This window comes from Centroberyx affinis, unplaced genomic scaffold (genome assembly GCF_046629955.1).
Source record: "Centroberyx affinis isolate AG114_WGS23_722 - 3 ecotype Tasmania unplaced genomic scaffold, CSIRO-AGI_Caff_v1 ptg002289l_1, whole genome shotgun sequence".
Classification (NCBI taxonomy): Eukaryota; Metazoa; Chordata; class Actinopteri; order Beryciformes; family Berycidae; genus Centroberyx; species Centroberyx affinis.
The window spans coordinates 74200-99204 of record NW_027280565.1 but is presented as its reverse complement, the minus strand read 5'-3'; the positions used below and the strand labels follow the sequence as shown (position 1 = coordinate 99204).

General features: G+C 42.7%; 1 protein-coding gene across 1 annotated transcript; it reads left to right on the top strand.

Annotated features, from left to right (window-relative positions):
* The first annotated feature begins 3597 nt into the window (after positions 1-3597).
* dhx9 (DEAH (Asp-Glu-Ala-His) box helicase 9) lies at positions 3598-24765 on the top strand. Its single transcript, XM_071532934.1, has 27 exons — positions 3598-3708; positions 3949-4089; positions 4503-4662; positions 5071-5252; positions 6057-6205; positions 7699-7745; positions 8621-8757; positions 9956-10045; positions 10597-10758; positions 11437-11514; positions 12137-12328; positions 13003-13144; positions 13878-13960; positions 14277-14433; positions 15132-15229; positions 15597-15810; positions 16664-16758; positions 17504-17577; positions 18032-18184; positions 18314-18474; positions 19056-19167; positions 19669-19830; positions 20157-20284; positions 20529-20758; positions 21472-21587; positions 22085-22285; positions 23494-24765. Exons 1-27 carry the CDS (start codon positions 3598-3600, stop codon positions 23864-23866), a joined length of 3948 nt encoding a protein of 1315 aa, XP_071389035.1. The 3' UTR covers positions 23867-24765.
* Positions 24766-25005: the final 240 nt, after the last annotated feature.

Genomic DNA, 25005 nt, shown 5'->3' with positions numbered 1-25005 from the left:
AACCTGACGAGGAAGAGTTTCATTCCTAAATACGACCTTCACCTTTTTGGAAGGTCGCACCGATTCTGACAAACTGACGACTGGAGTGAAAGTGAAACTAAACGGAACATTGTTGAGTTTATTAGCGAGCTGAAGCCCTTTACTGACAGAACAGGAACATTAGAGCCACAGTCTGCTGTGTGTCATCAGGTTTCCATCACAACCAATCAGATGAACAGGAGCAAGTTACTGTCTGCTGGAAACATAAACCCACTCAGTTGTTTTAAAGGTTCCTACAGGTCTGGGAAGTCTGTAAATATATGGAAAAAATATTTTGGTCATTTCCTGGTCTTGATAAGTTTGGAAATTGCACAAAAAATTTGGAAAAGTCATCTCTCATATTCTGATATTTTCTGCTGTGAAGTGTAATCTTCATCCTTAGAGAGATATGGCCGTAGGAGTCAGTAGGGGGAATATCAGTGTAAATCATACTGAACACCAAAATCTTCAAATCAAATCGAGAAATTGAAGTTTGGAAAAAAGTTTAGAGGATGCAGCCATGTGTGAGTTTGTGTGTATCGAACAGTGAAGATCATGTGACAGTTTGCAGAGCGTTGAATGTTTTCATTAAACCAAACTGCTGTCTGAGGAAAGTCTGCAGCTCCTCTGTCTGCTTATGATATGAAGTTCAATTATAAACTCTGTGGTTTCAGATTTGTCACATGGAAATGACAAACACACTGCTGAATCTGCAGTAAGGCAAAATATGGACAAAATTGATATCACAATAACCATGAGAAATTACTTTGATATTGGTTTTATACATGTTTTTCGATCGTTCATTAGAATTAAAGTTGTAATAAAGTGGAAAAAAATATGTCTGTCATAATATACACCTATTTAACAATAAATGCCCCCAAAAAATCAACAAAGCTTTTATTTTCTTGTATTCTTATATCAAAATCCCATTCCTTTTCCTTCCTGAAAACCAGTTCTTTAATGATGACATCACGCTGCACCAGCACTACAACCAATAAAACATCACAGATTTTTGAACAGTCCCGCCCCTCCGCCCCTCCCATCCAATCAAACTGCCTTTCTCTCCCTAACTGATCTCTCATTGGTTTACACTTTTGAATGATTCCTCCCTGCGTTACGCCCCGCCCCAACATCCTGTTTCAACAGGAAATACATCACATTAAGGATTAACATTAACTAATGAGAGTTGATAGAAACATGCACGAAAATAGAAATTTTGTATCATTTTTGGCATTTATTGTTGAATAGGTTTGGGTTATGATGGGGAGTCAGATAACAAGGTGACTTTAATTCAGCATGTGTGCTGTCATTGGAACTAGTAAAGATATTTATTTAACACGTTAAAAGTGCAATAAAATAATTTTCCTCCTCAAAGCATTGAGATTAATCATGATAATTATCACATATGTAACAGAATAATCAGGATTTATCATTTCAGCCTCAGTCGTGCAGCCCTAATTAGAATAAATGAATCTTTCATCCTCTGATTTCCTTCCTGACAGTGGAGGACGGACGGATTCAGTCTCCAACATGGCGGACAAAGACTTTTTTCTTTCCTTCAGTAAAGTCGCTCACAGGGTTCAGTTTCTTGTCTGTTGGTGTTTTCAGCTGAAACTCGTGTTAATCTTCCCAGTGATCTTCCATTGCTTGGCATTTGAAACCCTCATGTGTTTGGGTGGTGTGCGTTTTCACTTTAAGGTTACAGGCTGCAGATGGAAAATGAGCTTTCACTTCCCATTTTAAATGAAAAATAATTAAATTTTTACAGACTAACGTGTCCATTCCCGTGTTTTAGCTCCAGGTGGTGGGTAGTGAGTGTTTTTAATGTCAGGGTTAAGGAGAGAGTCTGGTTCTAACTTTATTTTTATTATTATTATTCAGTGGGTTTTATTTTCCATCTTATGTTATGCATTCCTCATTTTTATCTTATTTTTACTACTATTATCAAGTGGGTTTTATTCTCCATCTTATTTTACATTAATTATGACATTCTATCCCTGTTTTTATGCTCATTATATGTCTTTTTTCATGTGAAGATGCGTTCTATGTATTCTATTCTCATCTTTATCTTATTTTCACTATTATTATCAGGTTTTATGTGAAGCACTTGGGGCATGTAATTTCTTTGTTGTAAAGCACTTTGAGCTGCATTTCTTGTATGAAAGGTGCTATACAAATAAAGTTTATTATCATTATTATTATTGATTGTGTTGTAATGCGACCTGCTGCTCCACAATAAACATTTGATCTGTAGCCTCAGTGTTTGTCTCTCTGCTCTGAATGAGCTGAAGCTGTTGGCCTGCAGCCTTTATTTCTCTCTTTTGCTTTTTTGTGATTCTTGTAATTTTTACTATTATATTCTCTTTGTTTTACTATTGTATTCTGATTTTTATTCTGAGAAGCACCTTATAAACTCTGTTTAAGAAAGACGCGACATAAGTAGTTTATAATGATGATGATTATTTATTTTGACAAATGACGTGCCCCGGAGTAAGTGTTTCACCCATGGCGACTGCTTTGCTTTTATTTTTGAAGTATTAACCGGAAGTCCTATTCGTTATTCTGGTTCGCATCCTTCCGGTCTATTACAGTTAGCTTGTAACGCTGCAGCAGTGTTAGAGAGAGGCGGAACATTAAGTCAGGTAGGCTGTGAATAATAAAGTTGTCGGTAATTTAATTCATGAACTAAACTAAGCGTCTGGCAGTAATGCGTCATTCTATTCACTGTAGAGCCAGTAATGTAAAATTAGCCAGGGAAGCTAACGTTACGTTAGCTTGCTAATGCCAGCAGCGAGAGAGGCTCACTCATACTTTTATGAATGGGAAATAGAAGCGGGGAGCACGCGCAACTCAAAAAGCACTAAATGACTCTCATATCTGTCTCAATACTGTGACAGAGCTGTGAGTGCGTGCGGCTCGTCGGCCTGCTAACATCACCGGCTTGTCTGCTAATAACATTACTGGCTAACAGCTAACGTTAGCTATCACGTCTGTTTATGTCGGAGTCCTTAACGTTACTTTCCTCATGTTCGTTCCTTGCTAGCCACATTCCTTTATACAACACAGAATCTGACAGAGGGAAAACTAGGGAACGTTAATGAATTGGTTAGTTAGTTAGTTAATTAATTAGTTAGCTTGCTAGGCACGCAGCCGGTGTCAAGTGCTAGCACGAGGAACGGTAAGGTAAATACTTCCATTATCGGACACGTCCCAGTCTGCTACGTTCCTTCTTTCCTAGTCAGTCCACAGTATTCAAACAGGTTTAGCAAATACATATGCCATCTTTTGTAATGATACACAAATATATTGGAGTATAAATTCAGTTTGATCCGCCAAAGCTAGCGGTTAGTTATTGTAGGTCAGGTCCCCAGAGCCTTGTGTCAGTGTAGCCCCAAAGGGACGCTAGATGGCTATTCCATTACTGTGCCATCTAGCGTCCCTTTGGGCTAGTATCAGTGTTGTGTCTGATAACGGACCTGTTTATGTTTAGCAGTCTGTAAGCTAACTGACAGGAGTTTCTACTGACTGTTAAACAGACTAAAGGGTCTACAGAGGAGACCCCCCCCCCTCCACTCCACCATGGCGGACATCAAGAACTTCCTGTACGCCTGGTGTGGAAAGAAGAAGCTGACTCCCAACTACGACATCCGAGCTGCAGGCAACAAGAACAGGCAGAAGTTTCTGTGCGAGGTGAGTTGTGTCTGTTTTAAGGTAAAAGCCTCGTCTTGTATTCTGTTGTATGTTCCCTTTAACCTGTTAACAATAGTCTGTCATGAAATGTGAGCTTGTATTAGTTCTTTTTGCATCCTCACTTGCAGTCTTAAAATTATTACTTCACCCCTTTTATTTGCTTTCTGCACTGTTTCATTATGGAAAAGTTTCTTCTCTAAACTGCTTCTCCTCTTCACTCTGTTTCTGAATCCTCTGCAGGTCCGGGTCGAAGGCTTCAACTACACTGGAATGGGAAACTCGACCAACAAGAAGGACGCTCAGTCCAACGCTGCGAGGGACTTTGTTAACTACCTGGTCCGAGTCGGAGAGATGAACGCGGCGGAGGTGCCCGCCCTCGGGGTCAGAGAGCCTTTTTCTGTCTTTCTATACATGAACGGATAGATGAACGAATGAAACCATCAGTCTGTGCTCTAGCTGTCAACAAAGACTAAATACTCCAGTTTATCCAGGGAGGTTTGCACCAGTTCTGCCAGGACGCCCTTTGCTTTTACCTCGACTTCTCTGCTACTAGATCCACATGAAACTCTGAGGTTTTCATGTCAGGCCTCAAGAAACTAAACAGTAGAACATTTGAAAGGGTTTGCAGACTTTTGATATCCGCTGTATAGAAACTTCAGGCCAATTCTGCGGCCCAGATGTACCCAGCTGCTCCAGGGATTTGACCTGGCTCCGTAGTCAGTAAATGATCATGTAGGTTGGCAGGCAGTTCATAAACACAGGATGAGTCTGACCTGAGTGTTTCCTGGTTGCAGGCGAGCGTCCCGGACAGCAGCCAGCCTGACGGAGGAGGAGGAGGAGGAGGAGGAGGAGGAGGAGGAGGAGGAGGATGTGACGGAGGTTTCGGGAACCTTCCTGCCAGCGGCCCTCTGCCTCCTCACCTGGTAGTGAAAACAGAGCAAGGTGACATCACATTCATCATTACAGTAATCATACAATTTAACTGTATAACACTTTAAAGGAAGGTGACAGCAGGTGGGTTAACAGACATAAACAGGCTTAACCACAATATTTGTTCCATAACAGACTGGATTGTGTATCAGTTTTTCAAGGAACGGCATGGGGGGGAAACCAGGCGTAGCCAGGTCCCTGAAATGTACTCAGTTTCCCAGCATGCCTTGCGTGACACTGAGCACTAGAAATCCCCCTAGACCAGTGGTACGAACGAATTGCTGCATGAGAAGTGTGTTGCTTTCCTTTAATAATCAAATGAAAGCAGACATCATACTTATAGGAATATCACCTGAAATCAGTAAAGAATATCACTAAAACCTCTAACAGCCTCTAATGATCTGTGTGTGTCTGTGTTGGTGTCAGACAGCGGCTCCGGACCGGTTCCAGGTGTGACGGGTTTGGGATACTCAGGAGGAGGAAACGCTGCGTGGGGAGGAGGAGGAGGAGGAGGAGGAAGAGGAGGAGGAGGAGGCGGTGGGGGTGGTGAGTGGGACCGAGGAGCCAACCTGAAGGAGTACTACGCCAAGAGAGACGAACAGGAAGCCCAGGCGGTACGACACTTCCCGTTTGTCTTCAGATATTTAAACCCAGACCCACGCTGTGATCCAGAGTCTGGTCTGTGAGCACATCGACAGCCATGTGACACCAAATCAAACATATTTTAGAGGCTAAAGATGAAATTTAGCTTCCAGATTTGGCCGCTGCTCTGTTAGCTGATCGGTAGCGATACTAGTCCATGATTGGCTGCTGATTGGAGAAGTCTACAACTAGCTTTTCCACGGCAGCAGACCAGGAAGCGAGGCGACTGGTCGACATCGGCAAATATTTTTCTCCTCATAGAAAATGAATTGTGGTGATTTAGTTTCTCTAGTTGCTTCTGGTGTGAATCACAGCCACAAATTACTGCCAGCAGTAATTAACCATCAGTAGATTGTTTTTCATTAATGTATTTTTACTTAAACATAATAATAACATAATGTCAACATGAGGACATTTTAATACCCCAAATTTGCACCATTTTTATTTATGTCCTTTTTCCTTAGCTGTGCCTCCCAGTTTCCCCACAGCGATCAATATAACCTCATTATCTGATCTAAAGCCTGGGAGAAAACTGTCTGAAGCCCGAGTTTGTTGAGGAAGATCGAGTTTTTTTTTTAGACAGAAACTATATGATAAATGAATTGATGAGCTGCCGGACACGGAAATAAATCAAATCCATATCAAACCATGTTAATAATCAGCTGTTTGACTGTAAGAGGTCATGCACTATTTGCTTTTGTTTTTATTTAACTGTCGTCTTTCGCTGCCTCACCAAAGATCTTTTCCTAATCTGGATTTTTTTTTCGTCCCTTCAGACTCTGGAGTCGGAGGAGGTGGACCTGAACGCCGGTCTCCACGGCAACTGGACCCTGGAGAACGCCAAGGCCCGTCTGAACCAGTTCTTCCAGAAGGAGAAAACCAGCGCTGAGTATAAATACAGCCAAGTGGGACCGGACCACAACAGGTCTGGATCCTGCAGCCTCAGCACCTTCACTTTTCATGCTGAAGGCCTTAGGGAGTCATGAAGCCGGTTCCTCTTAGCTCTGTTGGCTCTTCTAGTGCAAAACAGTGGAGAACTGAACTGTCAACATCAAGTGCAGGTCTTGCTGATTTTTTAAATTCTAAGACCAACTTTACAAAGTGTTTCACAGTCGAGAAAGGGGTTCTATATAGTACCAGAAGATGGTTCTTTAGCCTTGTACCACAGCAGAACCCTTTATGGTGCTGTGAAGAACCTTTTAACAATGTATGAAATGTCCCAAATGAACAGGAACCAGATTAGCCAGTGTATATTTGAACAAATCTTTGGGTTTTTGTTTAGCTAAAAGAACAGCTGAGGAACCCTCTTTTTACAGCATGTTGTATCTAGTTAAATGTAATCAGAAGACTTGGATGCAGGTTTGGTTCCACACTGACTTGCACTAGAACTAAAAGAGTCTTATCTGCAGGTCGGGGCGGGTTGGTAGTTGAACTCCTGCGTGGGTTGGTGTGCTCCTGTGTGTTTTTCTGCTGGACTGCTGTGAACCCAGAGACTCCAGGGTGTGTCCGCCACACCGCAGAGATCTCACACCACTTCTGCTTCATCATTCTGGGAGCTGCGCTTCACATCTCCCACACATGATGTCCGACCCAACACCTGAAATCAGCTGAGGGACAGAGAGCAGGGAGAGGAGCCACCCAGACACCAGCCAAACCCTGGCTTTAAAAAAACATCCTGGGAAATATAATGGTAAATATTGGCTGTGATAAGCCAATATCCTCGTAAATAGTTACCAGGATATTTACCATTATATTTACCAGGATTTATTTATTTTTTCCATTGTTGGCTTACAAGCTTCAGCCAATATTTACCAGGATATTTACCAGGATTTATTTTTTTCCATTGATATACATTGTGCTGTGTTTTTAACACATGGCAAACAGTAGATTCCCAACATTATCATGATTTTAAAAAGTAAAAACAGCATTTCTCAATATAAATATAATGGTAAATATCCTGGTTAATATTGGATATGGCTTACTATCCCCAGCCAGAAGGATTTATTGTAGACAGCCTGCTGTAAATGCCAGTTTTTGGCTGGTGAAACGGTCGGTGGGTGAAGTTAGTTTCCCGCTCTGATAGGGAACGCTGAGGCGACGCCAGAACTCACAACCCGACCACTGGAAGACATGGGACAGCGTTTAGGTGAACTAAAGCTGTCCCATGGGTGCTCGGACAGCTCTGTGGGGTTTTGGTTGTGATTTCTGGTGTCGCTGTTCCACCGCAGGCCAGAGGCAGGCAGCGGACCGGGACACTAAACGCTCCATTGGTGTTTTTTCCCCAAGTCTGGCAGAAAAACACACAGGCTTCCCACTGAGAGCACGGCAGGTGAGTCCATCACATCCTCGGTCTGTCACATCCGGCTGTTTAAAAGGTCCTGCTGTGTAACGCTGTCATGTTGCTGTTTCTGTCCTCAGGAGCTTCATAGCGGAGATGCAGCTGTTTGTGAGACAGCTGGGCAGAAGTAAGACTCTGAGAAATCTTTTTAAACGCATGTGTATTATTATTATTATTTTAAATATCCGGTAATATTTCGTGGCTTTGTTTTCATATTTTTGCTGTCGGGTGAAAACCTTGTATCTCCAAAAGAAAAACAGCCTTGATCTTAGCTTAACCACTGTGCATTTCTGAGTTTATTCAGTGGGTTTTGGAAGGGGGGAGGAAGTGGTAAATTTTTCTTAATCCATAGCACCATGTAATCCTGTGAGTTAAAACATGAAAATAAACAAAATTGGAGTTACAAGGTTTTCACTGGACAACAGCGATATCTCCTCTGGCTCAGAATAAGAATAAAATAAGATTCATTTGCAAATAAATATAGTTTACCGAGTTCAAATGCCACAAACTTGCCTGATTAGGACATTAGTCATTCCTTAATGAGGGGAGCCAATCAGGACTAAGTCCAGTTGTGATGCGTTTCCTGGAGTGTAGAAATGTCTTTGTACGATTTGACTGAGCAGTGGAGAGCAATTTGGTTTCTTTAGTGATGTTAGAGTAACTTGCAGGACTGCTGTTAATGGAATAAAATCATACTACATTTAGAATCTCTGCTGTTGCTGGAAAAACTAGATGTCAAAAGTGCAGTAAAATAATTTTGTTCCTAAAATCATCAAAGCAAAAATCAGGATTATCGTTTTAGCCCTGATTGTTCAGCCTTAACTTAAAGACAAAATGAAATTTGTGAAAGCAGCTGACGTTCCCCTTTAAACTTCATATTTTTTTAGTTGTTTATCTGAATTTTAATAAGTGAGGTCAGCAGTAGAATCAGCTTCAGTTCCTACAAGCAGCCAGTAGTGAGGAGGTCAGGGGTCAGAGGTCACAGCGGCTGTCGTCCTGCAGGGATCACGGCCCGTGAGCACGGCTCCAACAAGAAGCTGGCGGCCCAGTCGTGCGCTCTGTCTCTGGTGCGGCAGCTGTACCACCTGGGCGTCATCGAGGCGTACACCGGCATCACCAAGAAGAAGGAGGGCGAGACGGTACGCTCAGTTTAGACGCACTGTTCCCCCCTCGCACCTTCAAGGATCACTTCATCCATTTTGTTCCTATATATAATGAGTCTCTTCCATCCCTGTAAGGGCAAGGCAAGTTTATTTATATAGCACATTTCAGCAACAAGGCAATTCAAAGTGCTTTACATAAAACATTAAAAGCATCGAGACAAAATAAAAAGGATAAAATTCAAATAAAAGACCAAGAAAAATAAAGTTCATTAAAGAGCTAAGAGAATAAAACCCCCAAAAAGTAGGCTAAAATAGAATAAGACAGGTGTAAAATACAAGAATAAAGGTTACAGTGCAGTGTGAGAGATGAATAGTTATTTGATGTCATAAAAGGCAGCGGCAAACAGAAAAGTCTTCAGCCTGGATTTAAAAGAACTGAGAGTCGCAGCAGACCTGCAGTTTTCTGGGAGTTTGTTCCAGATCTGTGGAGCGTAGAAACTGAACGCTGCTTCTCCATGTAGTACTTGGACCCACAGACAATACTGGCTCCAGAGTCAGCTCTCCTCTTGCTGCCAACAATGAGTCCAAATACGTGTATTTATATATAAATCCGGTCGGTTGGTCGCCATATCGTTTTCACAGATATTTTGACAAACCCTGTGTGGACTCATTGTTAGCAGCAAGAGGCCCAGCAACAGAGTCAATATTGATTCTGGGTCCAAGTACTACAGGTATGGAAGAGACTCATTATATAAAAGAACAAAATCACCAAACTTATCCTTTAACAGCATCTTCTTTGGTTCAGGACGTTTGGAAGCCTCTTCTGTCCTTCAGGACCTTCACTGATCCATGAAGAGTTTTACTGAGCTTCACTCTGCTTCACATTCTCACAGTTCCACACATTCACACTGGGAGCTTCCCAGTACAACCACAGTCTGTACTGGTGAACACTGAGCAGCTTCACTGCAGCAGCTGGAGGCTCAGTAAATTCTTTGAGATCTCATTTTGTGAGAGATTTTAATTAGTACTTTCTTTTTACTATTAACTTAGACAACGGGATTGTGTATCACAATAAAGCTAGAATTATTTCACCATGATACGAGCAACTTCCAGTGATGTTAGGACAGGAAAGGCTTCTAAACCCAGTGGAGTGAAGATGGTTTTCAGCTTCATTATAAGTGACCCAGCTGGATGAGGTTGTGTCTCACTGTGCTGCTGTGTGGTTTCTGTCCAGCTGGAGCCGTTTGAAGTCGGTGTTTCTCCGGAGCTTCAGCAGCAGCTGAGCAGTCTGGTCCAGGAGCTCAGAGTCCAAATCCCTCCAGCAGTAAGTCCGTCCACTCAGACAGGAGACATGAAAACTAGACCAAGTCACTTTCTACAGCACTGCAACACCTGGAAGACTGGAGGAGTTTGGGAAATGGGTTTCATTATTGGACAAAGCAAAAATATTCGTTGTAGTGTTGAGTAATGTTGAGCTGTAGAGTGATCTGGAATTTTCAAATTTTCCCTAATTTGAGAGATTTTAATTTTAATTGTATTTACTTTTTCTCATCAATTCAGACAACAGAATTGCATATCACAATAACTTGATATTATTTAATCATGATATGATTCTATTGAACAATAAACGATAATATAGAATTTTTGCTCAGGCCTTGCAGCAAGTAACAGGATAAAGCAAAGAAAAACAGGATAGAAATATAGTAGAGAAAATAGGGGATACTAAACATAACAACAGCTCCACCACTAGAACATATCAAGTTAAAACATGAATGGAAAAAAGCGACAGTATAAACTCAGCTATGGGACGTGGGCTGGTCGATGTGGTTTGGTGATGCGTTCAGGTCCAACACGGCTCCTCTCCTCTCTGTCCAGCCTGCAGACGGCGGCTCCTCGGTGTCTCTGGTTCAGGGGAAGATGGCGTCGTTCGAGCCGTCCCAGCGGCAGAGCGGGGCGGGGGTCGTGCCCTGGTCGCCCCCCCAGGTCAACTGGAACCCCTGGACCAGCAGCAACATCGACGAAGGACCGCTGGCCTTTGTGAGTGTTTCTGCTTCTGTCAGCGTTTCTGCAGGCATGAGGAACCTGGGAATACTGTGGGGTTGGAATATTTTTAGTTCCAGGCCTGGGAAAGTTGAAAGAAATGATACAGGGCCAAAAAAAACAAAAACAAAATCATACAAAAAAAGTAATTAGCATTTTTTTTTCAACATCATACTTGGCTGGTGGTAGATCTATGATGGAGAAATAACCCAAATAAAAATGTTTTCTAATTCCATTAGTTCCAGGTGACAGCTGAAGTGAGACTAAATATACTAAGCAGAATAAAATGGGCTATTTAACATTTCAATATTGAGGAATAGTAATAGTAGTAACCCTGATTGTCGTAATTTTGGCAGACAAATCAACTTTTCCTACTGATATCCAGAGTTCACAGTAATCATGGAATTCCTGGAATATTGTGGAATTTAGAGACAGACAGGGGAAGTCCGGGAATATCAGGGTCACTTTCCAGGAATACAGCAGAATGTATTTTCCCACTTGTTTCACACATTTGTTATATATGATTAGATAGGTTTTCAGACTAAAAAATACAACATTAATAAAGCAGGAAGGAAGAACAGTTTTAGGTCATGGAACAGCTCTGTCTCAGTTATTGGAAAAATCTTAGAATCCTACATCAGTCTTACATCAGTCCCCCCCCCCCCCCCCCCCCAGTGTACTCCAGAGCAGATCAGCTCCGACCTTCACCATGAACTGACCTACCAGCTGGAACACGACGAAACGCTGCAGAAGGCAAGTCTCTTAAAACTTACCATTTTCATGCTTTTCAACCAAGGGAATTAGAAAAAACACAAGAAATGCAGTTATGTGGTGAAGAAAAAACTAAAATCCAGACTGTTGGGAATTGAAAGGCTGTTACACTAAAAGAAGACAAAGTCAACATAATAATGAATGAATGTCCAGTTTTAACGCTCCTAACATTTTAGATATTCATTCTCTCCTGTGTTGTTCAACACAAGATAATCTTGTGAAGGAATTTGCCTTTACTGAAGATCCCATATCATTCAGTTTCTCCTCTGTCTCAGGAGCAGAATAAAGTTCTTCATGATGTTCTGCAGATAAATGTAGTTTAGTTCAAAGTTGAATTGAATGAGTTAAACTGAATGAATGTGAAGACTAAGTCGTCACAATACTGGACCCTGATTGGCCGACGACTTTGAAACTGACTGGAAAAAAGGATGTATTTCCTTTTAAATTGAACAACTCAAAGAAAGTCAAATTTTAACAATGTCTTCATTAACATCTTGGATCATAAATGTATAGAAATAGAGGAAAATTTGAATTCCTATAATAATGGACCTTTAAGTGAAGTGAGGCGGTTGAGCAGTGAAGCAGACTGACCCTGCTCTCTCAGATCCTGTCGGAGCGCGACCAGCTGCCGGTCAAACAGTTCGAGGAGGACATCATGGCGGCGGTGGACAGCAGCCCGGTGGTCATCATCAGAGGAGCGACGGGCTGCGGCAAAACCACGCAGGTGCCTCAGTACATCCTGGACCGCTTCATCAAGAGCGGTCGGGCCGCCGACTGCAACATCGTGGTTACCCAGGTAACGCCCAGCATCCACATTTACTTCTAAACACTTACTCAGAACAGTAGGGGTTCACTCACTTTAAAACTGTAGGCCTACACATTACACAATAATGATGTGTAATAGGTTTGTTATTTTCTACAGTTAATAATTGTACAATTTGGTGCCTCTTGCTCCATGTAGAGGTTTTTTTTTTTGATCAGGGTCTTTTTATTGTAATTTTTCACATTATATCACAGGTCCAAACAGGTCCAACAGAAAAAGAAAAGAAAACTTAATCGAATCCCCCACCCCCCAAATACCAGACAAACACATATAAACACTATACATAGCCAGACATCCACAGAAGGAAAATAAATAACACAAATAGAATGAAATGACAGAAAAATTGGTTACATTATCATGCTGTCAGCCTCCATATCCTCAACAAAGGTTAAGAAAGGCTGCCAAATAGTATGGAATGTCCCAGTAGACCCACTGACAGTATATCTAATCTTCTCCAATTTAAGATGGTACATGACTTCCCTGATCCAATGACTATATGTCGGTGGGAATAGGGTCTTTCCATTTAAACAATATCAGTCACCTGGCCAGGAGAGAGCAGAAGGCCAACATGCTAATCTCCCACCTACTAAGAGGGGTGTCCGCCGGGGGCACCCATGTAGAGGTTTTGACTGCTGTGCTCTCTCCAGCCCAGGAGGATCAGCGCCGTGTCGGTGGCCGAGCGCGTGGCGTACGAGAGAGCAGAGGATCTTGGGAAGAGCTGCGGCTACAGCGTTCGCTTCGAGTCCATCCTCCCTCGACCGCACGCCAGCGTCCTCTTCTGCACCGTCGGTAGGCAACAAGCTCACACTCTTATCCAGAAGAGCGGTGGTAAGGGTTCAGCGAGACCTTCGTGTTAGGAAACAGTCTTTTCTGCCTGTAGCTTCTCTTCTCCTTCAACTGAACTTCTTGGTTCATGTCTTCTTCAACTGTTGAATAAACCTGTAAAGCACTTTGTCACCTTTTTTGAAAAGTCCTGTAAGGTTCAGTAGGACCAGGAAGAGATGTAGTAGGAGCCGGAGGAAGAGCAGTGAGAGTAAGAGTAGTATATTTGGATTTTATATTTGTACATAGTTATTGTTTGAAGGTTGTCAAAGTGAAGTCTTTAAATGATTCAATTTTGTTCCTTATAGATTCCTTCACTGTCTGTCGTAAGTCTTGTTAGTCATAAGCTGTACAATACAGACAGAAAGATCACATTGCATTTATTTCTCCCCTGAACATTGCACACACACACCTCTTTCAACGTTATTTCGGTTTTAGTGAAAAAACAAAATAGTGTGTTGAGAGAAGGTGAGATGCTGAAGCTAAGGATTGGCTCAGTTTAAAAAATACAAAAGTAAAGATTTTCTCTTTTGATTTTCTGTTTTGAGTTGAGTCTCGTCCAGATTAGGAAGCTGGAACTCTTTTCACTCTGAGGAAACTTGCAGCCACTGGAGATCTGGGGGTTGCAGCAGTCAGTATGGTGACTGCTGAGACTGATCAGTGTTGTGTGTTTAGTAGACTGACCAGTGTTGTGTTTCAGGTGTGCTGCTGCGGAAGCTGGAGGCTGGAATCAGAGGCATCAGTCACGTCATCGTTGATGAAATCCATGAGAGAGACATCAATGTGAGTTAATTTATGAACTAACATCTATTGAGTCTTTTGGGCCGACACATGTAACGAGGATCAAATCAGACTGAAGATGAGATAAAGTGGACTCACTGAATCCTCTGCAGGTCAAAGGTCAAATGTCCTGGGTCTCTACTCTGCCTCACAAATAAATTGGGTTGTATTTGTTTGCTTGGTTGGTTATACATTTTTACTCTTTGGAGTCCTTTTTGAAATCTAGATGGCTGGTAAAATGGACAGTAGAGTTGTTTTCCTGCGGCGTCTGACTGTCCCGCCCTCTGTTCTCTTTGTTGTTGTTGTTGTTGTGCTGCAGACGGACTTCCTGATGGTGGTGCTCAGAGACGTGGTGCAGACGTACCCCGAGGTCCGCGTCATCCTCATGTCGGCCACCATCGACACCACCATGTTCAGAGAGTACTTCTTCAACTGTCCCATCATCGAGGTCTTCGGACGCACCTTCCCCGTCCAAGGTAGCTCTGACCTCACTGACTGTGTTAAGATGGCCGACAGTGTTTCCTCTGCTAACGCCACTTTAACACCAACGCCTCTGATGGAGAACATGGGGCATTAAAGGTCCCATCTGACTAAGTCGTCACAATACTGGACCCTGATTGGCCGACAGCAGCGGCTCCTCTAGAGTCGAGGCTTTCCAGTTCAAATGCTGCAAACTGGACCCTGATTGGACGGATTTCAGTCATTCTTTAATGAGGGAGCCAATCAGGACCAAGTCAAGTTGTGATGCGTTTCCTGGAGTTAGTCTGAAGCCACCACTCAAAATCACATTTTAACAATGTCTTCATTAAAAACCTTTGATCAGTTATGGATAGGAATAGAGGGAACTTTGAATTGCTGTATTAGGGGAACTTTAAAACAACAGTGGAATTCAGCAAAATTTACCCCTAAAACTGAGGAGGTGCAGCCCTAATATTAAGAATTGGGTTTTTTATTAAGATAAAGTGTCCAAAAACATTTTATCCCTGCAACGTGAACTAGAAGCAGAACTAAACTGACTCTTAAACACAAAAAAATAAATAAAACACAAAAATTCAGAGAAAACGCTGGCTTTCAGCTTCTTGCAGTCCAGCCTGTTTGTCTTGTTGAAATGTTTTGCCTGTTGTGAGTTGTTATACTGAACTGAAGTGGTTGTTCCTCCCCTCCTTCCCTGCAGAGTATTTCCTGGAAGACTGCATCCAGATGACCAACTTCATCCCTCCTCCTGCCGACCGCAAGAAGAAAGAGAAAGACGAGGAGGGAGGAGACGATGATGTAAGCAGCCCTTCCCATACAGCTTTATCAATCAAATGACAAAGTGCTGAAAAATAAAAGTATTATCTTTCCAAAGTATTATCTTTCTCCTCACATAAGTATGCAGGACTGTTAAACTATTTTGATCAATTATTCAGGTGGCAGACATGATAATTAACTGGCCATAATGTAGCAATTGAGATGATTCCAAATTGCTTTCATTTCCACAACACACTATCCATTTTGGGGGAAATATATAATTACCTGAAATTCACAGCATAGTTATCTTGCGAGCGAAAGACTTCTGATGACTCCTAACTTCAACAGTAATCCATAATATGCTTCACCTTCACCCATCTTTGCCTCCTGCTGTCCCTCCTGTCTGCAGACCAACTGTAATGTGATCTGCAGCTCTGAATACACGGCGGAGACCAAGCGCTCCATGGCTCAGATCAACGAGAAGGAGACGTCCTTCGAGCTGGTGGAGGCGCTTCTTAAATACGTCGAGACGCTGCAGGTGGTCGGAGCCGTTCTGGTCTTCCTGCCCGGCTGGAACCTCATCTACTCCATGCAGAGGCACCTGGAGATGAACCCGCACTTCGGTACGCCGCGCGCAAATACAGTGCGCCACGAAAAATCCTGACCTTTATCGCATGTCATCCCCCCATCTCTCTCTTTCTGAAACTCTGTCTAAAACTAAAACTGCTGGAGGTCGGTTCAGTTTGGGTTTCTTGGGAGAATTGGAATAAAATGCATTCTAAACTTCCAGTGTTCCCACAGTCCTGGAAAATGTTCTGCCTCACCAAAACGTTTTGGAAATGTCAAGGAAATTGGTGCATAATCTTTGTTTCAACAGGTTTTTGTGTTTAATGTCAAGCTCTGCTGCTGGAAGATCCTCTGTAATAACCCAAATAACCCATTTCCTGTTAACTTTGTCCCATGGGAGAACTGCAGCCAGTCAAAACAAGACCTGGGTCGTTCAGATCAGCTGTTTAAAATATGTAACATCTGAACATGGACACTGACAAATACTGTGAAATTACACTGTATGTCATGGAATAGTCATGTATTTAATTTAGGAATAATGTTTAGGAGGCCTGAAATTCTGATCAACTACTATGTACTAAGTACTTCCACATTAGATTAGATGAAACTTTATTGATCCATGTGAGGAAATTGGGTGGTCAGCTGCAAATATTAACAGGATGCAGCAAAGATATAATAGAATATTATATTTAGACACAGCGCCACCCGATAATTACAACACTGGAACATATTGAGTAGAAATATATAAAAATGAAAAGTATGATATCTGGTATGAAAAGGAATGAAAAAGTATTTTAGAAATCAAGATAAATGCAATAAATAACAGATGAGGAAAAATATAAGAATATGAGTGAAACCAGGTGAAGTCGGTGTGTAATGTGAGGTGACTGGATGTCTGGTTGTTTCCAGGAAGTAACCGGTACCGGATCCTTCCCCTGCACTCCCAGATCCCCCGGGAGGAGCAGCGCAGGGTGTTTGAACCCGTTCCAGACAGCATCAGGAAGGTCAGTGAATCTTCTGGAAGGAACCAGACAATTCAAATTATACAACACTGAAGAGCTACAGTCAGGAAAAATACAAGTAACTGTTCAAGTCAGTTCTTCAGGAGTGAAGAAAAGATTATTCTAAGTGGTTTTGAATTTGTGCAATGTAGTTTTAACAGATTTCACAGGCCCACAGGTCATGAAACTCAGTGTAACTCCATTTATTTTAGATAAAATATTGTGACCTCATGTCTGTTGCTCAATATTTAGTACAGGAGATTACATCTCTTACATTGGAACTATTTTATTAGTTAAAGAAAAATGAATATTGAATTTTACTTGTATGCCAGGAATCATTTCAGAAGAGTAGTTGTCCCATTTTTCAAATTGTGCATATCACTGCTGTCATGTGAAAACCTCGCAACTCCAGTTTTGGTGATGTTCATGTTTTCACTTCAGTTGAAGGATTTCACGCTCATCTGTGGGCTGAGAAAACTCTGATCTCTTGGTTTTATGAAACCAAAAGCCCTTGGTTGAAACCGACCCCTTGGTTAACATCAAAGATGCTTTGTCATCAGGTTGAACACGAGGCTTTTTGTTCCCGATAAGTCGACTTTTTGGAGACCTGAGGTTTCCACCTGACAGCGAGCATGTGTCCGGTTGGAAGGGAGCGGTTGAAACGCTGTCGTAGCAGCATGTTGTATTGAACTGTGGGCTCCGGCCCTGTGTGAAGGTGTTGTTGTGAAGCAGCGGTCTGATCCTGCAGGTGATCCTGTCCACCAACATCGCAGAAACCAGCATCACCATCAACGACGTCGTCTACGTCATCGACTCCTGCAAGTGAGTAAACTCTCTGCTCAACTCTCAGCTCTCGTCGCCTTTTCCATTTCAACATCCCCAGTGACAGAGCAACATGTCAGCTCAGCCATGTCGCTCCGTTCTGCACAACTAATATCACAGTATGTGAAATGACAGAGAGATCGATGGACATTAATGTATAGGACTGATCTGTGTATCAGGACTGAACAGTTTTTTGTTTTTTTTTCAGTTCCGGAACACCTGAATAGTAGGGTTGAACTGATACGGGTTTTAAGGCAGATATGTATATTTTTAGACTGAAGTTGCTGATAGTATTTATTTTTTTTCCAATATACAGTGACTTTTAATTTGACCGTTTTCATGCCCAAAAAGGAAAAGCCTCTGAACCAGCATGTAGATCATCATGGGACACTAAAACTCTCCACTGAAACTCAGACTGATGTTGGTGTCCTAACTGTGTTTGGTGTCCCGGCAGGCAGAAGGTGAAGCTGTTCACCTCCCACAACAACATGACCAACTACGCCACAGTTTGGGCCTCCAAGACCAACCTGGAGCAGAGGAAGGGCCGGGCCGGCCGGGTTCGACCCGGGTTCTGCTTCCACCTCTGCAGTCGTGCCAGGTTCGACAGGTACGAGACCTCCTGAAACCCCTTGAAACCCCCCGAGACGTCCTGAAGCCTCCTGAGACCCTCCCAAAAGTTTCCCTGAAGCTGTGTGTTAACTGGTGTGTGTGTGTGTGTGTGTGTGTGTCGTTGCAGACTGGAGACTCACATGACCCCTGAGATCTTCAGGACGCCGCTGCACGAAGTCGCTCTGAGCATCAAACTGCTGCGGCTCGGAGCCATCGGACACTTCCTGTCCAAGGCCATCGAGCCGCCGCCGCTGGACGCCGTCATCGAGGCAGAACACACTCTGAAAGGTGCAACAAACACACACACACACACACACACACACACACACACACACACACACAAACTAGATGGATTATTACAAAAAGCCAAGAGTTCATGATCCAGGGTTCCCACTGTGGCCCTGGTGTAAAATTCCATGACTTTCCATAACTAAGGCAGAGTTCTTCCATGACCTAACACTGGTCTTCCTTCATGGTTTGTTCATGTTGTTTTTCAGTGTAAAAACCAGATAATGTGTGAAACAAATTGGAAAAAACATTCTGCTGGGTTTATGGAAAGTGACCCCTGTGGAAAATTCCCAGAAATTCCCTGATTTCCACAAAGAATTTATCAAATTCCCTGAATTTCCCTTTTTTGGAATATACTATTCTCCAAATTCCATGACATTCCAGGAATTCCATGACCAGTGGAAAATCTGATGATACATCTGTGATCTTTGTCTCCTCTCTAGAGGCTGAAGGCCCTCCTGTTCATTTCAATTTCCCAGAGATAGTTAAATTTAGATTACTAATAGGTTGCTCCTGTATATCTCTATGGAGTAACATGGTAACCCCCCCCCCCCCCCCCCCGACTCCCTCCCCCCCTCCAGAGCTGGACGCCCTGGACTCGAACGACGAGCTCACCCCTCTGGGACGGATCCTGGCCCGGCTGCCCATCGAGCCTCGACTCGGCAAGATGATGATCATGGGCTGCATCTTCCAGTCAGTGGACCGCTCCTTCATACCAATCTGTTACTGTTAACAATACATTTTATTATAATACATACAGTACATACATACAATACTATTTATTAGTCACACTTTCACTAATCACCATAATTACTTGCTTACACATTTACTGTTACCATATCTGAATGTATTATACTCTGTTAGTGCCTACATTACTATACATCAATCTATGATACTTTCATTCATGATACTGGATGATTCTTAATTAGCGTTATTTCACAGTAATTTATTATAACTAAACTCAGTCAAATTTCAGTTGTTTTTTTACTATTTTCTCTATGTATCATGGCAAACATTTCTTTTACTCCCTGTGAATATAGATGACATGAATATAACTGTAGCAGAGAGCAGCATCTCTATTCTAGTTTACATCAGCAACCATGAAATAAATCAGAGTGAATCAGAGTGACCCCGTTACCTGAGAGTTTACTGTGTATGAATTTGGTGAAATTCGTCCTGTGTGTCGCCCTCTAGTGTCGGAGACGCAGTGTGCACCATCTCAGCCGCGTCCTGTTTCCCCGAGCCGTTCATCAGCGAGGGAAAACGCCTCGGCTTCGTCCACCGAAACTTCGCCGGCAGCCGCTTCTCCGACCACGTGGCTCTGCTGTCCGTCTTCCAGGCCTGGGACGACGTCAGGTCGGCCCGGCTTTTTCATCAGCTTTTATTTTTACATAGTTTAGGAGTTTAGTTTATGTGAGTTTTAGTTTAGTTTTAGTTCGTTTTCAGTGTGGCTTTGGTAGTTTCTTTTTTCAAATGTTTAGTTTTCATTCAGTTTTTATTTGTTTTCAGTTGTAGTTTTAGTATTTTTGGTTGCAGTGGTATTTGTAAAGGTGTTATGATGGAAGTTCAGAACAGGTATACTGTATGTTTGCAACAGGTATCGTGTTATACAAACAATAAATCCTAAATTCTTTTAAAAATGCATGGATCTTTTGAGAACAGTACCTGCTCTGTATCTGCAGGATGAACGGTGAGGAGGCAGAAAGTCGGTTCTGCGAACACAAACGTCTCAACATGTCGACGCTGAGGATGACCTGGGAGGCCAAGGTCCAGCTGAAGGACATCCTGGTCAACTCCGGCTTCCCTGAAGGTACTGAGGCACATTTCAACACACTGAGTGGGGCAGCAGGGATTCAGACTCAGGACACTGACAGGAAACATTATTCTGATCCTGAGAGATCCTGAGACAGAGGAGAGTTGATGGAAAAAAGATGATTCTACTTCAGCCAATAAAGTATCTACAAAAAAAAACTCTGTTGGTACAAACTGGCTCTGAGGCGGCTGCAGTCTGAAGCGTCCCTTCCTCATCGCTGACCTCTGACCTCTCCCTGCAGAGTGCCTGATGACTCAGATGTTCAACACGGTGGGACCGGACAACAACCTGGACGTGGTGGTTTCCCTGCTGACCTTCGGCTCGTACCCCAACGTCTGCTACCACAAGGAGAAGAGGAAGATCCTGACCACCGAGGGCCGCAACGCCCTCATCCACAAATCCTCTGTCAACTGCCCCTTCAGCAGCCACGACATGACCTACCCCTCGCCCTTCTTCGTCTTCGGAGAGAAGGTAGACGCCTCAGTTATGACTCAAACGAGGTCTTAGATCTGTAGATTGTGGATAGGTCTTTCTTTCTAACCATCAGTCTTTCTTAACTTGCAATCAGTCAATCAGTCCACCTCTGGGGGGAAATTGTGGTCAGCAGGATAATAATGCTCTGTTCCGTTTGAAGGCCGAAGTCAGAAATTCCCAGCTGGTAGGTTGTAATTTTAGCCTTGGAGCGATCCAGCTCAGAAAAACCAGATGAGAAACCTGGATGCCCGCGAGATTTAATTTGCGCAACATAAAATCCTGTTACCCTTGCAACAGCTAATGTTCAGTCAATGTTCAATTCTATTTGGCAATGTTAGCTAGCTACTTGGCATAGCATATTAGCAACTGTACGTGCAACTTTACATTCAGATTTATATGTTTAACTGTTTACCACAATTGTTTTGATGCCACCATGACATGGCAGATAACTGCATCTCAGAAACCTTGCGGTCTCTTACTAGGAATTTGGACTGGAAGCGTCGTACATTGCTGAAGTCTGAATTTCTGACTTTCCAACATCTCTGGAACACAGCATTAGACAGCTTAGTAAAGACAAAAAGATTCAACCGAACACTGAATATAAATCCAGTGTACTATCTGTTCTGTAATCCTTGGTAGGAAACAAAACAGATGAGTCCAGTTGTTTCAGTCTGTTAACGCTGCATGTTGTCGCTCCTGATCCTGATCAGATCCGGACCAGAGCGATCTCAGCTAAAGGCATGACACTGGTCAGCCCTCTGCAGCTCCTGCTGTTCGCCTGCAAGAAGATTTCCTCCAACGGAGAGATAGTGGAGCTGGACGACTGGTGAGGCTTTAACCTGCAGCTTCTCTTCAGCTTTCACGACACAACTGAGGATTTCTATTAGCTTGGATTTCACAGAACTTGTTTAATTTGTGGAGAGTGTAGCATGGTTTCTGAGTTTGGGCCTTACTGGACCCAGCAGTACCATTCTCCTCTTTTATTAGAACTGTTTGGTTCCCAGTGAGTGTGTTTTTCCATTTGTATTTTACAGCACTTTGTAACTTTGTTAGACTTGCTATATAGATTTATTACACACCTTTGTTAAATACTCAATTGTGATTGGCCAATGTTTCACATTTAGTCATCACTGCAGTCAAGACATTAGGTCTGTTTTGTTGATTTCTAAGTAGTGCCACCTTGTGGCGTAGAGAGTTGGCAGTCCTTATACTTTTATTTTAGTCATGTTTTCACATTAGAAAACACTAAGACAAAGATTTAGGGAGTGCAGCACAGAAGAGACTTAATTGAACCTGCTGATGATTATTAATTTAATTCTCCAGGATCAAGCTGAAGATTTCCCATGGGGTGGCGGGCGGCATCGCGGCTCTGCGGGCCGGCATGGAGGCTCTGGTGGTGGAAGTGACCAAAGACCCAGAATACATCAAGCAGCTGGATCCCACCAGCGACCGTCTGCTTAACGTCATCAGACAGATCTCCAAACCCTCAGCAGCCGGACTCAACCTCATGGCCAACAACCAACGGTACGCAAAAACATTACACTGCACTACTCTGTATGTTTCCTGAACTTGTGTTTTCAGGGTTTCTCCAGGTCCTGAGAAAGCTTAGCCTGGATCCAGACTCCTGAATCACATCCCACCCACTCTTCAGATTTTCACTGGCGTTTCAGCAGAATAATATTTTTTAAATCATTCCTTAACTAACATACTGTCTTTGCAAAGACGATATTTTTGTCAAAAACAACCAACATTCTTGGTGAAGTTAGTAAATACACCCAGCATCAGTGTAACTGAAGTAACGTCAGAGTGGCCAGAAGCATCAGTCACTAGTGATTGGTTCAGATACGTAGGTCACTAGTGATTGGTTCAGATATGTAGGTCAGTGATTGGTTCAGGGAAAACCAACCCCCCCACACAGAAAACAGCTAACATGGAGACAATCTCAATCTGAATATCAGGCTAGAGAAAGCCTTAAAATGTCTTAAATTATATTATCTAAATTCCAGGTTTTAAATACAGTTAAATAAAGCGTCTTAAGTTCAGTTTAAGTCTTAAATGTTGAGGTTTCTTGAGGAAGGCTGAGCTTGGCTGTTGGCTGGTGCTTGTACCTTCTCTTCTGTTCTGTTTTTGTGACAGTTCAGGTACCAGAAGCTGTAATTTATACTAATTGAATTGTAAAATCACGCCAAGAATCTAGATAAACTTCCATACTGTACCTTACCTTTTTTTTTTTTTTTTTAACCCTAGAGTGAGGAATGTTTTTATTACCACTGTGTTTGTGGTCAGTATAGTTTGGGAGTTGGGAAAGACTTAGTGGGAACTTAGTGCATGGGCACTAAGTCACCTAAGAATGTTAGTGCAATATATTAGTTTCATTGCTTGAAATCACATTAGCTGTAACAAGCTATAGGATTGATTTGGCCAGTGTAACAAATGAAATGCAATCGCAAAAACAGAACGGAAGGGAAGGTGTGCCTGTTTTGAAAATGCTAATTTCCTGACTCAACACCACAAGCCACAGCAAAGGCGCCAATTCATCAATTTTCCTTGATGTGTTTTTTACTTGATGCCTTCTAGTGTTGAGATCATCAGTTTGAGTCGTGGTTCATATCTCTCCTTTGTTCCAACCAATTTCCCCACAGGGATCGACAAACTTTCACCTACTCTAATCACTGTAAGGTGTGTTTATTGATTAGAAAGAGTCACTAACAACACGGTCTTCTCTCTGACAGGTTCGGTGACGGCCCTCGTCCTCCAAAGATGGCTCGCTTCGACGGAGGAGGAGGAGGAGGAGGAGGAGGGGGCTACCGAGGAGGAGGCGGCTACGGAGGAGGAGGAGGAGGCTATAGAGGAGGTGGAGGAGGCTACAGAGGAGGAGGAGGGTACAGGGGGAGTGGGGGTTATGGAGGAGGAGGTGGAGGGTACAGAGGAGGAGGAGGCTACAGAGGAGGAGGAGGAGGAGGGTATAGAGGTGGTGGGGGGTACAGAGGAGGAGGAGGAGGAGGAGGCTACGGGGGTGGAGGAGGTTATCGAGGAGGGGGCGGCGGAGGAGGAGGAGGAGGAGGAGGAGGAGGAGGAGGAGGAGGGTACAGAGGAGGTTATTAACACCCAGACAGTCGGAGGACATGTTGTTTTTGGAGTAGTCTTGTTTTCAGCGCTCTTACCCGGATCTGGAAATGTATGGAAAGTGAATTTGACAATTTCCAGTTCCAGTTTAGGAATTGTACAAATTCTAGAAGAATCATGTAACGTTGTTGTTCAGTCCCTATTCACATGACTGTACATTTTATGTAGGTATAGACTAGACTGACTTTGCTTATTATGAATTTTTTTGTTGTTGTGAGGAATGTTGTAATGTTCAGCTGTATAGATGATACAGTCGGACTGTCCAGCCACTATCGGCAGACGGCTTACCGGACGATGACCCAAATCTTCAAAACAAGTCAACAAATGAAGCTCTGGAGAAAAAGTCTAGATATCTGAAATGGAAAATGTGTATAAACTCTGGGAGCAGGGCCGCTAACACTGTGTGTCGTCAGTAAAGAATCTGAAATCAACTACTCAGTGCTGTAATCCTGTAGAACATATGATGGGGGAAAGCAAAAAACACTGAACAGATTCTTACTCAGTTACTGGGTTCAACATTTATTGTGGCCAGCAAGACAGTACAGACAGACTAAGGGTCAGAGGTCAGGTTTTAGGCAAACTCCTGCTTCTGTATTTGGAGGATGTGACATTACAGAATGTAGACCACATGTTTTCAAATATAATCTCACTTGTGTCACTTAGTTGAGGTTTATTTGCTCGTGTTATAATCGGCTCTCACCAGTTATAGTGTCGCCCTGCAGAAACCTTCCACCTCCACTGTGTCATGGTGCTGCTGACAGTATAAGTCTGTATAGATATGCATGTTATGGCATTGATGTTCATGTTGATATGGTCACATTGGCTTAAGAATTTACATTGGAGTATCCGTTGTCATCAATAAATATTTCATATTTCCAGCTGATCTCTAAAGATTTTTTTTGTATAAACACACGTAAGCGATAAATTATGATGGAACTAACTAAATAATTGTAAATTTGATGGTTTTAAGTTCAAAAGTTAAAAGATTCAAAAGTTCAAATTGTTCTGACAGGAAATATTGAACTAAATAACTCTAACTTAACATATTGGTCCATATTGGTCCATAAAAAGCATAAAAACGACTGAACAAGTGCAACATACCGATCAAACGTATCGAT